General features: G+C 42.3%; 1 protein-coding gene across 3 annotated transcripts in view; it reads left to right on the plus strand.

Annotated features, from left to right (window-relative positions):
• The window catches only part of brsk2a (BR serine/threonine kinase 2a), a 182,463-nt gene that overhangs the window by 150,396 nt on the left and 20,360 nt on the right, over positions 1–11,707 (plus strand). For all 3 annotated transcript variants that reach the window (XM_019894134.1, XM_019894136.1, XM_019894135.1), the window contains exons 7-10: positions 1,046–1,114; positions 2,245–2,391; positions 8,171–8,202; positions 9,923–10,087. In XM_019894134.1, the coding sequence (XP_019749693.1) occupies positions 1,046–1,114; positions 2,245–2,391; positions 8,171–8,202; positions 9,923–10,087 (413 nt within the window). The remainder of the gene's footprint in view (positions 1–1,045; positions 1,115–2,244; positions 2,392–8,170; positions 8,203–9,922; positions 10,088–11,707) is intronic.

Genomic DNA, 11,707 nt, shown 5'->3' on the forward strand with positions numbered 1-11,707 from the left:
TGTGTGTGTGTGTGTGTGTGTGTGTGTGTGTGTGTGTGTGTGTGTGTGTGTATTTTAACCCTCAAGATGGGGAGTGAAAATAACAAGGCTGTGTTCAGAATCAACCTATCACAAGTAAGAGTACAATCTAAACTGAGTACACTCACCACAGTTGTCATTGGTCATGACTTTTAAATTCTGATTTGTCAGTTCTAAAGAAAACGAGTGAGTCAGACCAAGAGTCTCTACATTTCGGAAGCAGTCTACAGCTCTTGGACGTGTAATGTTCCACAATGCAGCACAACAGGGAAACTCACACTGTACTGTGTTTGTGGCGCAACACCAAACAACCATGGGGACAGGCAAACAGAAAGCAGGAAGCGCAGAGACAGAAGCCTGTGGTGCTTACCAGTAGCAAAATGACATGGCAGGGAAGTCAAAGGCAGTTTGAGTCAAGAACACGAGATTAATCCAAGGAGAATCATGGAGAGTCTTGCATGGGCGCAGAAGAACTATCTGGCAATGACATAATTAGTTAACAGCAGAGGCCTGAATCATAGTTGATTGTTGAGTTTAAGTGCATCCTTGTGAGCAGCGTTTATATATATCACAAAAACCTAGAATTTGGACATGGGGTGTATGGGCATGTTTTGGTACATACAGTGTCTCAACAAAGGTAAAAGCGGGGCCCTGCCTTAGTCATATTAGCAGCAATAGTAGAGAACATAATGTAATATTTTCCTTTGGGATAATAATACTGTATGTCAGAAAATATCCCTCAGACTTTAGCGATGTTAATGGATCAACAAAGCGATGCCAGGGAAATGCTTTAGGCATACTGAGCTTGGCCATGCAAATTTAAAAGAGACTTTTAGGAGTTGTGGGTCATGCCGAGCTATTGCAAGGGATTGCCAGAGTGAAAACATAGTGCTATAAATGTGAATAATCTCCCCCTTGATGTTGTTTTGTCTCTCGTTGTCCGTTCATCATCTGCTCTTCTACAAGGCTTCCTCTTCAGGCATCTGTCTTGTTTCACTAATGCTAACATTAACACTCTCGTCTTCAGGGGGAGAAGTATGATGGGAGGAAAGCGGACGTCTGGAGCTGTGGGGTCATTCTTTTTGCCCTATTGGTGGTGAGTCTACCAACTTGTTCTTTGCGAACTGAAGCTGTCTGGTTGCACCGATTTGGACAATATCGTGTCACAGTTACGATGCTCGTTGTTTACTTGAGGCAGACTCAAGTTGGATAAGAAAGTGTAAGTGTCCTTGATTGCAGTCGCATGGGTCAGAGAATTAATGTCGCATTGCTCAAACACCCTCAAGCTAATTTTGCATCCCAAGACTCATTGCAGGACTCATAAGAGTGCCTTTCTGTCCAGCTTCATGATGTATGTGCTCTCCCAGACATTCGGCCCCGCAGATCTATTTCATCAACAGCTGGGCTTTAGTTCCCGCATACTCCTTCTGCATGAATAATTAATGCAGTGAAACTGCAAGAGGACAGCTCAAAATGAACACCATTGCCGCCAGAGTGACTCTGGTCAAAGACGTCTTTGTGTTTTTTGGGTTTATTCTCCTCATTCGTGCGTGTATGTGCACACGTGTCTCACCCCGGCATTGGAGCATTGGATTAATCTTACAGAATCGAACATTGTCTTAACAAAGCAAGTTTTGGCCCATCACTTGCTCTCCACCTTTGATCCAATGTGGCTGCACATTGCGAGATTTTTGTGGATGTATGTGGCGTTCTCCGGTCGTTAGACCAAGCTCAGAACATCGCTTACATATAAGCACGCCCATGTTACTCCACCACTCCACATTCATCGGCGTGTTTCTTTTAATTGTCTTCATTTTTTTCACCACCATCTCTCCACCCTGCGGAGTTTGCTGTTCATCACGCAGCCACATCTGTGGGATGTCAGCTCACTCTGATAAATGGCTTTGATAATGCTTAATGAACAAGGTAAATGCCAAAGTGGGGTAATTATTAGAAATGCCCTTGTTTTTATGTTACTGCTGATGATTATTTATTTTTGCATCATTGCTGAAGAGCAGATTGTTCCCATTTGAGAATTTAGAAGATGAGAGAGAGAGAGAGAGAGAGAGAGAGAGAGAATGTATTAAATTACAAAGGATTAAAAGCGGAATTATGTTTTTATTTCACAGAGCCAACCTATTAAATTTGCCATTAAATCAAGTGAGAATAAATTCTTCTGCAATATTCAATTACAACCTCCACACATTTCTCCTTTTCCAATTTCAGGGAGCATTGCCATTTGATGACGACAACCTGAGGAATCTGCTGGAGAAAGTGAAGTTAGGAGTGTTCCACATGCCCCACTTTATCCCTCCAGACTGTCAGAACCTCCTGCGGGGCATGATCGAAGTGGATGCCTCCAAAAGACTAACGGTCAGTGACGTGAAGAGGCTAGGCTGCGTGAGCACCTTTGCTTTGGGCTGCTGTTTACCTGTCAGCCAATGGCATGTTTGTAAACAAAACAATGGTAGGGAGCACATAGTATGAAAACTTCTGGATTTTCTCTTAGAACCGGATGCACTTTTTAACTTCCTTGTTTTATTTTTTATTTTTTTCAAACCCAGGCAGTGTTAGAATCTACAACCACTTTTGATCACTATTGTGCTGCAATGTTGTAAGTGGGCATTGTTGGATCCTAGCTGAAACAACATTCCTGTGGTAAAAAAGGCAAAAAGGGGATTTATGTGGGCATCAGTGAGAACAACCGATCAGAGCTGTCCAGTGTCGCTGCCGATATATCTCTCCTGCCAAGTCTTTCCGTCACTTTTGTCTCATTTGCTTTTTTCTTTCCTTCCAAACCTCTGTTGCTCATCCCACTGTGCAATGCTTGACCCTTTCTACACAGCGTCTGATCATTTTGGAAAGGTAGATGGATGATGTGAGGGGAAAGAGTCAGCGGGGAGAGTTTGGACAAAGGCAGCTCAGAAAATTTTGATCTGCTTCCCTTCACTGTAAATGCTTCAGAATCCTTACACACACACACACACACACACACACACACACACACACACACACACACACACACACACACACACACACACACACACACACACACACACATTTTGCTGTATTTCATTGTACAACCTGAATTCCACTGCAGTTGGGACATGATGTTAAACATAGGTAAGAACATAATAGAATGATTTTCAAATCATGTTCAACCTATATTTAATTGAATACACTCCAAATAGAAGATATTTAGTGTTCAAACTGATCACCTTTATTGTTTTTAGCAAATGAGCATTAACTTCGAATTCCATGGCTGTAATGCGTTTCAAAAAGCTGGGACAGGTGGCAAAAAAGCTCAGCAAACACCTGTTTGGAACATCCCATGGGTGAACTGGCTAACTGAGAACAGGTGGGTGCCATTATTGGGTATAAAAGGAGCTTCCCTGAATTGTGTGGCCATTCACAAGCAAAGATGGGTTGAGCTTCACCTCTTTGTGATCAACTGCCGGAGAAAATAGTTGTCAGCCAGTTGCGAGTCACAAAAAGACAAAATAACTAACTTCCATTAAACTCACACGCATGTTCTTGAAATAAAATATACAACACAAAGAAACATTCCAACCGTGCATTAGATATACTAACCACAATGCTACTTGTTCATTTTACTCAATCCAAGTCATTTTACTACGAATGGTCAGGAGCTACCAGTCAAATGTTGGAATGATTTCATAACATGAGCGAGGCTGTCCAAACATTTCTCTGCATATGTTACAAATGTCCATATTATCTTTGTTTTTAGTAAATATGGTACCTGTGTCTCGTAATTGATTGACAGACAAAAAAAAACATTTCAAACAAATGAAAAAGATGCACATATTGAAGAAGTCTAAATGTGTCTTGGTCAGTCTCCGACATGTTTTATTTTATGTCATTATATTTTGTAGTGAAACTCTTCATGGGTTTTTAAGCAGAAAATTAGCAAACACACAAATTATATCCATGCCATTTGTCTGAATAGAATGCTTACATTAAGCACAATACATATCAATGTGCATATCATCGAACATAAAATCAATCTATGACCACTCCATTTGACAAGATATTTGTAGATTTGGATTATTTGGTATTATTTTTTTCTGATTCCCAATCACATGATTGGAGCAGGATATCCCTACTACAAAACATTTGAAGTTTCAGCCATCAAAAACACATTTCATAATCATCAACTGCCAAACGGCACACAACTAGAGTTTTGCGTGATTTTTGCGCCGTGATTAGAAGTTCTCTCGCATGTAATTGCAATGACTACTTGGTGTTCGCGAGGTGTGATGTCCTCACTACAGCTGAGCAATCCTCTGAGGAGGAGGTCTGAAGGCAGGAGACAGACAGCATCTCAATGCTCTTTGGCTGCCTCTCAAATTTAGACAACAACCATGTGAATGGAAATGTATTCATTAACAGTGCATTTCCTGCCCGCTTGTCTGTGTTTGTTTGGCACTGAGTGATTCGCAGAGAGTTGATGCTTCATCATCATTTGGAGTAAGCAGTCCAATTTCACCAGTCTGTCAGTGATCATGCATTTGCTGTAACAAGATGGCTATTTATGCTGTCTCTTGATGATATTCTTCTACAATTCAGTATGGAATTATAGCACAAAATACTGTAATTGGTCGGAATACAAGAGTACGATCCACTTTGCTAACTCGTGTTCATAGAGATTATTTTCACAAAGTTGCACCACTGCAAGGAGAAAATGCTCATTTTCAGGAGAGCCACAACAATCACTGAGCACCATTTAAAAGTGTGTGACGTGGTGGTATAATCAGAAACATGAGAGGCTCCAATTCTTTAGTATGCTGCACGGACACTAGATTTCTTTTCTTTTTTTTTTGCCTGTGCTACATAAGGACAGGTCACCTTGAGGACCCTTAATAGTTATGTCAGCCAGTCCGTTACTAAGTGCGGCACCCAGGCCGAGCCACTGGGAGAGAATATGCTACCTCTCTCCCCTCCCACCCCATCTCTTTCGTGCAGGAGAGGTCGAAACAGCTTCGGGGATGTGTTGTGACCTCACAGAAAGTCAAATAGCCCAACTCCATCAAGTGTTCTTGCTGTTCTGTCGTTAGTGGCCATTCCACAGTGGGAAGCAGTCAGAATGACAACCCAAAAGTTGATGTTAACGTTCATAGTAGAATCAAAGTGACAGGGTGTTGAGAGCAAAATTAATGCTGTGCTCCATGCTTAGCTCTCAGCACTCTTGTGCCGGAGCAGCATTTTAATTCAAGAATCAAGCAGTGATTGGCCTGGATCCCCTTGCACTCTCCAACCTCTGTGCCCCAAGAACCCAGTTATTTGCAGAAAAGATACATTTTCGGTTTAGACTGACTAATTGTATACTTTCAACTTTGTGGAAACAATTTCTGGAATTCTTTATTATGACCACACATTTAAACACATGAAAATACACTTTTAAAGTCTGCCTTAGTGCCTGTTCTCCCTCGCACTCACACAGTTCTCCATACAGTACAAGAAGCAGAGCATCCTATCGTCAAGATATTTTTGGGTTTTTGTTTTTTTATTTGGTCACTCCCAGTTGAAATTTATTATAAAGCAAACGAGAATGAAACATTGAATATTTAAACAAGGACAACATGTCAACCCCACAAAAGCAAGGTCAACAGTCGATACCATTTCTTAAAAACTAGCATGCAAGGAGAGCGTTCGCATACAACCTTAAGTTGTCAAGGCAAGGTCACACACCCGAGCAGGCAGATGTCTTCTGCCTCATGCAACTGGCTCTCCACATCCCAACCACCCAACCACAGCTATCTTGCTCTGTCTCTCTGAATAAAACATCAGAAAGAGAAAAGAGACACGAGATCTACTTAGTTATCCTCACATTAAAACAAAAGTTTATATGAGGCTATAATTAACATAGATCACGTTTGGTAAGTGCGGAGAAATATATTTTATGTTCATCCAAACTGACTGAGTTTCTTCCTTAACAAAAGTCTGCTGACATCAAAGCACTACTTTCACACACCTGGAACAGTAACACAAATCAATAGAGCATACTCACAAGCATCTATTCTCTTTGCTCAATTGCGGAACTCCCTGGAACAGGTACTTTTACTTGAGCAATTCAGGACCTTCTCTGCCTCTTCTTGCTGTTAAGCTCGCTTTCCAGTCGACCTCAGTGCTCTCTGGCATGTTGCTGAGCAACATAATCCTACACTTTAGGCGTACAACTCTACCCTTATATTTAAACACTCATGAAAACTATCCCTTAGAAACAGGGGCGGATGCTTCCGTCAGCATTTCAGGCCGGCCCAATCTGTCCAAGTTGTCGCCAACAGCCAAAAGGCGTCAGGAACGGACTTACTGGTACTACGTCACTCACAGGTGCCGTACACCTGACACGCAGCCGATCACAGAAAACCTAAAAAATAAAACAATGTTGTATATTATTTAGTCCCACAGGCCTCAATGAAACGTGCCCCATATTGTTTTTATTTCACCAATCACCACGCTGTGCATGTGTGTGTGTGTGTGTGTGTGTGTGTGTGTGTGTGTGTGTGTGTGTGTGTGTCTCTGTTGTTTTTTCTTTTTTTCATTATTTGACTGCGTTTCGATTTGTATTTGTGTGTGAAATGGATATGAAGTTCTCCACACTGATTGGCTGTCGCCGACTGGGCCCGTGTGGGTAGGCCTGAAATACCGACGGAAACAGTGACGGACTTTCTGTCGGTCTGATGGACTGACGCCCACCTCTACTTACAAATCTGCGAGATAGCAAGGTTCGACTGTGCTTGCAAACGGCAAATATTTTTTTTCTTTGTAACCTCTGCAATTGCATAATGGTGAGGTGCTCCAATGCAAAGCCCACATTGTGTACCTTGGCTTAAGAGAAGTGGTATAGAAAATGGATGGATGCATTCTTTTCTGGGAATTACAGATTTACATTGCTTGCAGTGTGAAATTGTTTTCTTTGAATAAATAATGTGGTGACTTTGAAAATGTAATGATTGAAGAAGGGTTTGGGTAATAGCAGGCATGCATCAGCTCTGAACAAAAGCCTAAAACACACTGCGCCAAATAAACATACAAGTATGCACACTTTGCAGGGCCAATAGTAGCACAGAAACATTCCTCCGTTAAAAGTGTCTACAAATTGGCGCTGTCACATCCACTGACTGAGGGATGAGATATTGCACTTGAAACCTTTCAGCCCGTGTGTGATATTGCTTCTTAGCCCGAAAGGCCTTCAATAAAAGTGGTGGAGAGTAGGTCACATTCTTGCTTGTATCCGACTGTCACTGTGTCTGTCAATACGTTGAGCGATGTGGCGACCTCTGTGGAAGGAGTCTTGAGACACGTTCCTCTCAGCTCTGCCAGTGGACCAACATTACATGGAGGCAAAGCAGAGGTTGCGCCTCTGGGGTAGTAGAATCAGCAAGACACTGATGGAGGCGCACAGCCGAGAGAATGCCTGTAAATGAATGGCAATAATTAGAGCTGCTATGTGTGGCTCCCAAGGTTCCTCAGCAGCAGCAGCAGCAGCAAATGGAAGTCCCATCTGATACATTGATCCTGTGGCCAGCTGAAGCACAGCGCAGTCATTTGAGCAGACATCTGCTTTTGTCGCCCTTTCACTGGTATTTTCTCTCTGGGTCTGGACGTCAGCCTGAATAAAAAAATAAAAATAAAAAAAAGCTTGTTGATGGTGTACATGTGGAAGCACATTAAAATTGTGATGAGAAAGAATGCGAGTGAACTGCAGATTCCCTTTAGACCTGCAGGGCTTGTCCGGGTCAGCAGTGTGTATGGAGGAGATAATATTCTGTTTATAGCTCAGAGTTATCATCTCTTTCTCTCTCTCTTCAACATGCCAATGCGTCCTCTCCCTCGATCCCCTCTTATTTCCCATCCTTCCATTGGCACTATTAAGATTTGAGAGCCTCATTTTATCCTTGCACATTTCTATTGTTCTTTATGTGGCTCAATCACATTTCTATTCGTACACTGAGCTCATTGAGGCCAAATACTCACATCCATTTGATTTTCTTTCATTGTTTAGCCGGCAGTCACCCACTTGATTTGTTTTGGATGTGAAGAAAACAAATGCAATTGAAAGGTTACTTGAAACAAAAACCATGGCGCATTGCATTCTCACCTGCTGTCTGTTTCCTTTTCTGTTTTCCAGCTAGAACAGATCCAGAAGCACACATGGTACATGTAAGTATCCCTTCATTTTTACTCCTTTTTCTTCTGCTGAAGTAGTTCTGCTGAGTGTAGCCATTCTGTGAGACATACTGTAAGGCATGTGCGGCAGGCTACATTGGAGCAGGCCATGACGCCCCTCTTGGGGCTGTGGGAGCAAATTGGTGGTGCTTGAAAAAGGAGATGGAGCAAATGCAGGCACTGGGGAGGGGAAGCAGCTGCTTGGCTGGAGGTGGGGACAGGTGTTCACTCACCTTAAGTTTAACAACACCTGCTTTGAAACACATTTTTTGAAACAAATTTCTGGTATTTGTAGCAGAGTAAGCTTCCATCTACAGCAGGGGTGCCCAAGTTCGGTCATCAAGAGCCCCCTACGCAACCTGTCTCCCTCGTCCAACATGTCTGAGTCAAATAATCAATTCATCAGCATCCTTATCATTTGAATCAGAGGTGTTGCAAGTAGGAGACATCTACTTTGTAAAACAGGCTGGATCGGGGCTCTCGATGACCGGACTTGGGCATTCCTTGATTGATAGTATTTTGTTTGATAACAGGAGAACTGCCAAGGTTTTTGATAAAATTGCCTTGCCATTCTTGGGCAAGCAAAGATGAATTACGGTCATCCGGATGAGCAGTATAGAAAACCGGATGAATAGATGGCTTGTGAGTTATTGTCCCTGTCAGAAAAAGTTCATGCAATCGCACAGTGGCTCTTAAGCAAAACAACAGAAATTGAGGATAAGCACCAAATGCAAATCAGCAGTAGTGAGCACATCAGTCTTTGCACAACTGAGGACAGCCCGTGTCTGACTTGAGCCTTACCAGCTACATGTGGTGCTGAATGAGCGCTCATTTACCCTACTGTGGATATTGATGGGACAGTATTTCCCCTTTTGAATTTTCCCACCGCTACCTGCAGACACTATGAGTCCCGTTTTTAACAAAGGGCAGTTACGTGATTTAAAGATGCGCTACATGTTGACATTTTTCATTCGTGTATTCATGAACTTATCCAATTATTGAATCATAAATCAGTCATCAATTCATAAAATGTAATTAATTAATTCCAGCTGGCTATTGACTGACGGCCTAAGTTGGCCACTCCCCCGCTAACGTTGCGTGACGAAGGAGCAGGGGCGTTTGCGTGGCATAAGTGGGTGTTACAGAAAGTCGTGATACGCGTGGTGATGTGTGAATGGGTGGGTGTTTACTTTATAGAGATCAGTGACACTGAACACTTAATTACCTCCAGGTTGGATTGTAAATGAGAAACTGTTCTGAATTGCCTTACCTGATTAAACAAAGCAAATCATTTATTATTTTATGTCTATTATCATTATTTCAAGAGGGGAACAAACTACTAACATATGGGAGGCATTCCAAAATGAGGTTCACAAAGAATTCATGAGCAGAGATGATTTTGTACAAAATCAACCCATGAAGCTTGCAAACTCAAAGCTCAGCTTTCCATAATGTTCACTCGAGTGAAAAATATTCACAAGTTGATGCAATATGAGGAAAATGCAAAATTCTAATGGGGTCAAAAGAAGGCCAAGATGGCTTAAAGGCACGTGAATGCTGAAGTTTGCTGAACCCATTGTGTGGTGCAATCTAACGAGGGTCTGTGTCTCGTATCGTTCTCACTATGCAAAGGTTATTAACCCCAGTTTTGTCAGTGTCAAAGAGGTATGTCCAACATTTGAACGTTCCAACTCATGTCATTGTGCCTTCTCAGAGGGGGTAAGAACGAGCCCGAGCCTGAGCAGCCTGTGCCGCGGAAGGTGACCATACGCAGTCTCCCGTCTGCAGACGACATCGACCCCGACGTCCTGGACAGTATGCACTCTCTGGGCTGCTTCAGAGACAAGAACAAACTGCTAAAAGACCTCCTCTCGGATGAGTGAGTGCACTTTCACACCCTAACTCAGGGTTAGAGGAAAATGGCAGAAAGAAATTGACAGACAAAAGGAAAGGGGGGTGATGGGGAAAAACAAAGTCCAACACCAAAAGCTATAGCTAGTTATTCACTCTTGATGTCAGAATCCAAGGATCACTTTGCTCTTACCACACAGTACTTACATCCCTTCCCACTTGATACCCCCCCCCACATCATGGAATGCAGACTGCATTATAAAAGCGTTCAAGGTTTACTTACACAAGTCATGTTCTGCTTGAAATGGTCGTAAAAATGGACATATACTGTGCAAAATAAATGAGTTTGTGATGCTTTTTATTCATTTCCCAATGAGCACAAACAATTTGGGACAGTCAGAATGTTGATGATGATTAGGATCACCAGTGGTTGAATTATTCTTAATTTAGCTATCATCTCATTGAGATGTATAAAAAAATTGCTTTGCAAGACTACATTTTATTTTTAATCATGCATCACATGTGAACAAACGTATTTGATTTTTTTAAGTGCAATTGTAGGAAAATGTTTCAAACTGAAGATAGAGCCGACAATATTGACATGCCAATGCCTTGTTCATTCAACACTCTAAATCCATGTCATGTATATTCGAGCATGAATAGCACTTTTTGTAAACGGAAGCACTTTATCCAGAGCAAATACAGTATCATAGTTGCAATACAGACCAAAAGAGTGCCATTTAATCATATCAAACCCATTTCCCCCAGAAGACCTCAAAGTCTATTTATTCTCGTCAGGCCTACACATTTGCATTGCTTTTAATAGAAAGTGATCGCTGCGTTAATGTGGCTTGAAGTCTTTGATGCACGCTGTCATACTCGTATCTAAAACATCATTAGCCTCGTGATACGTCCTCGATCCGATGAGGGACACCTCCCTCGCTCTCACCTGCATTATACACATACACCACACAACAGGGCACTGAGAAAATTTCTGTGTCCTTTGGAGTGCAGAACTTGAAAGTGTGGTGTTTATTTCTTCTCAAAATAACAGCGTTTAAAGTCCTGACCATTCCAAAAATATACGCCACGGACACAATTAACATGGAAGGAACATTACTATCAACCTTTTCCAAACACCTCCGTCCAATCTCCCAGGTGAATGCAGTAATAGTGCAGGACGGGGGGCGGGGGCTTATGTGCTGTCTGCGTTCCGTGCCCCTGCTTCATTTGAACTGAAAGTGCAGGTCCTCTTCTCTTCGCCTCCTGCTGCTCTGCAGCTGCTTTTATTATGGAAGGCCAAACTCTTGCTGCTCTACTTTGCGAAAACAAATGGCCCACAGGCAAAAAAGATACCTGATATTCCAATTCACTGAAAAAGACACTTTCCATCCGAACACACTTTCACATCCCTGCACTCCAACTCTGTCCTGTAATGACTCAGATTTGTTCTTGGTTTTGCTGTTCGGTGCTTTCTACCATCTTTGTTACCGATTTGTTGCTTTACTGTTGTATGTTAGTTGCTCCATGTACAGCACTTTGTATGCAGCGATGGCTGTCTGAAAGTGCTCTATAAATACAGTTGAGTTGAGTAATGTGTGTGTGTGTGTGTGTGTGTGTGTGTGTGTGTGTGTGTGTGTGTGTGTGT

This window comes from Hippocampus comes, unplaced genomic scaffold (assembly GCF_001891065.2).
Source record: "Hippocampus comes isolate QL1 unplaced genomic scaffold, H_comes_QL1_v1.1 scaffold104, whole genome shotgun sequence".
In the NCBI taxonomy this organism is placed as follows: Eukaryota; Metazoa; Chordata; class Actinopteri; order Syngnathiformes; family Syngnathidae; genus Hippocampus; species Hippocampus comes.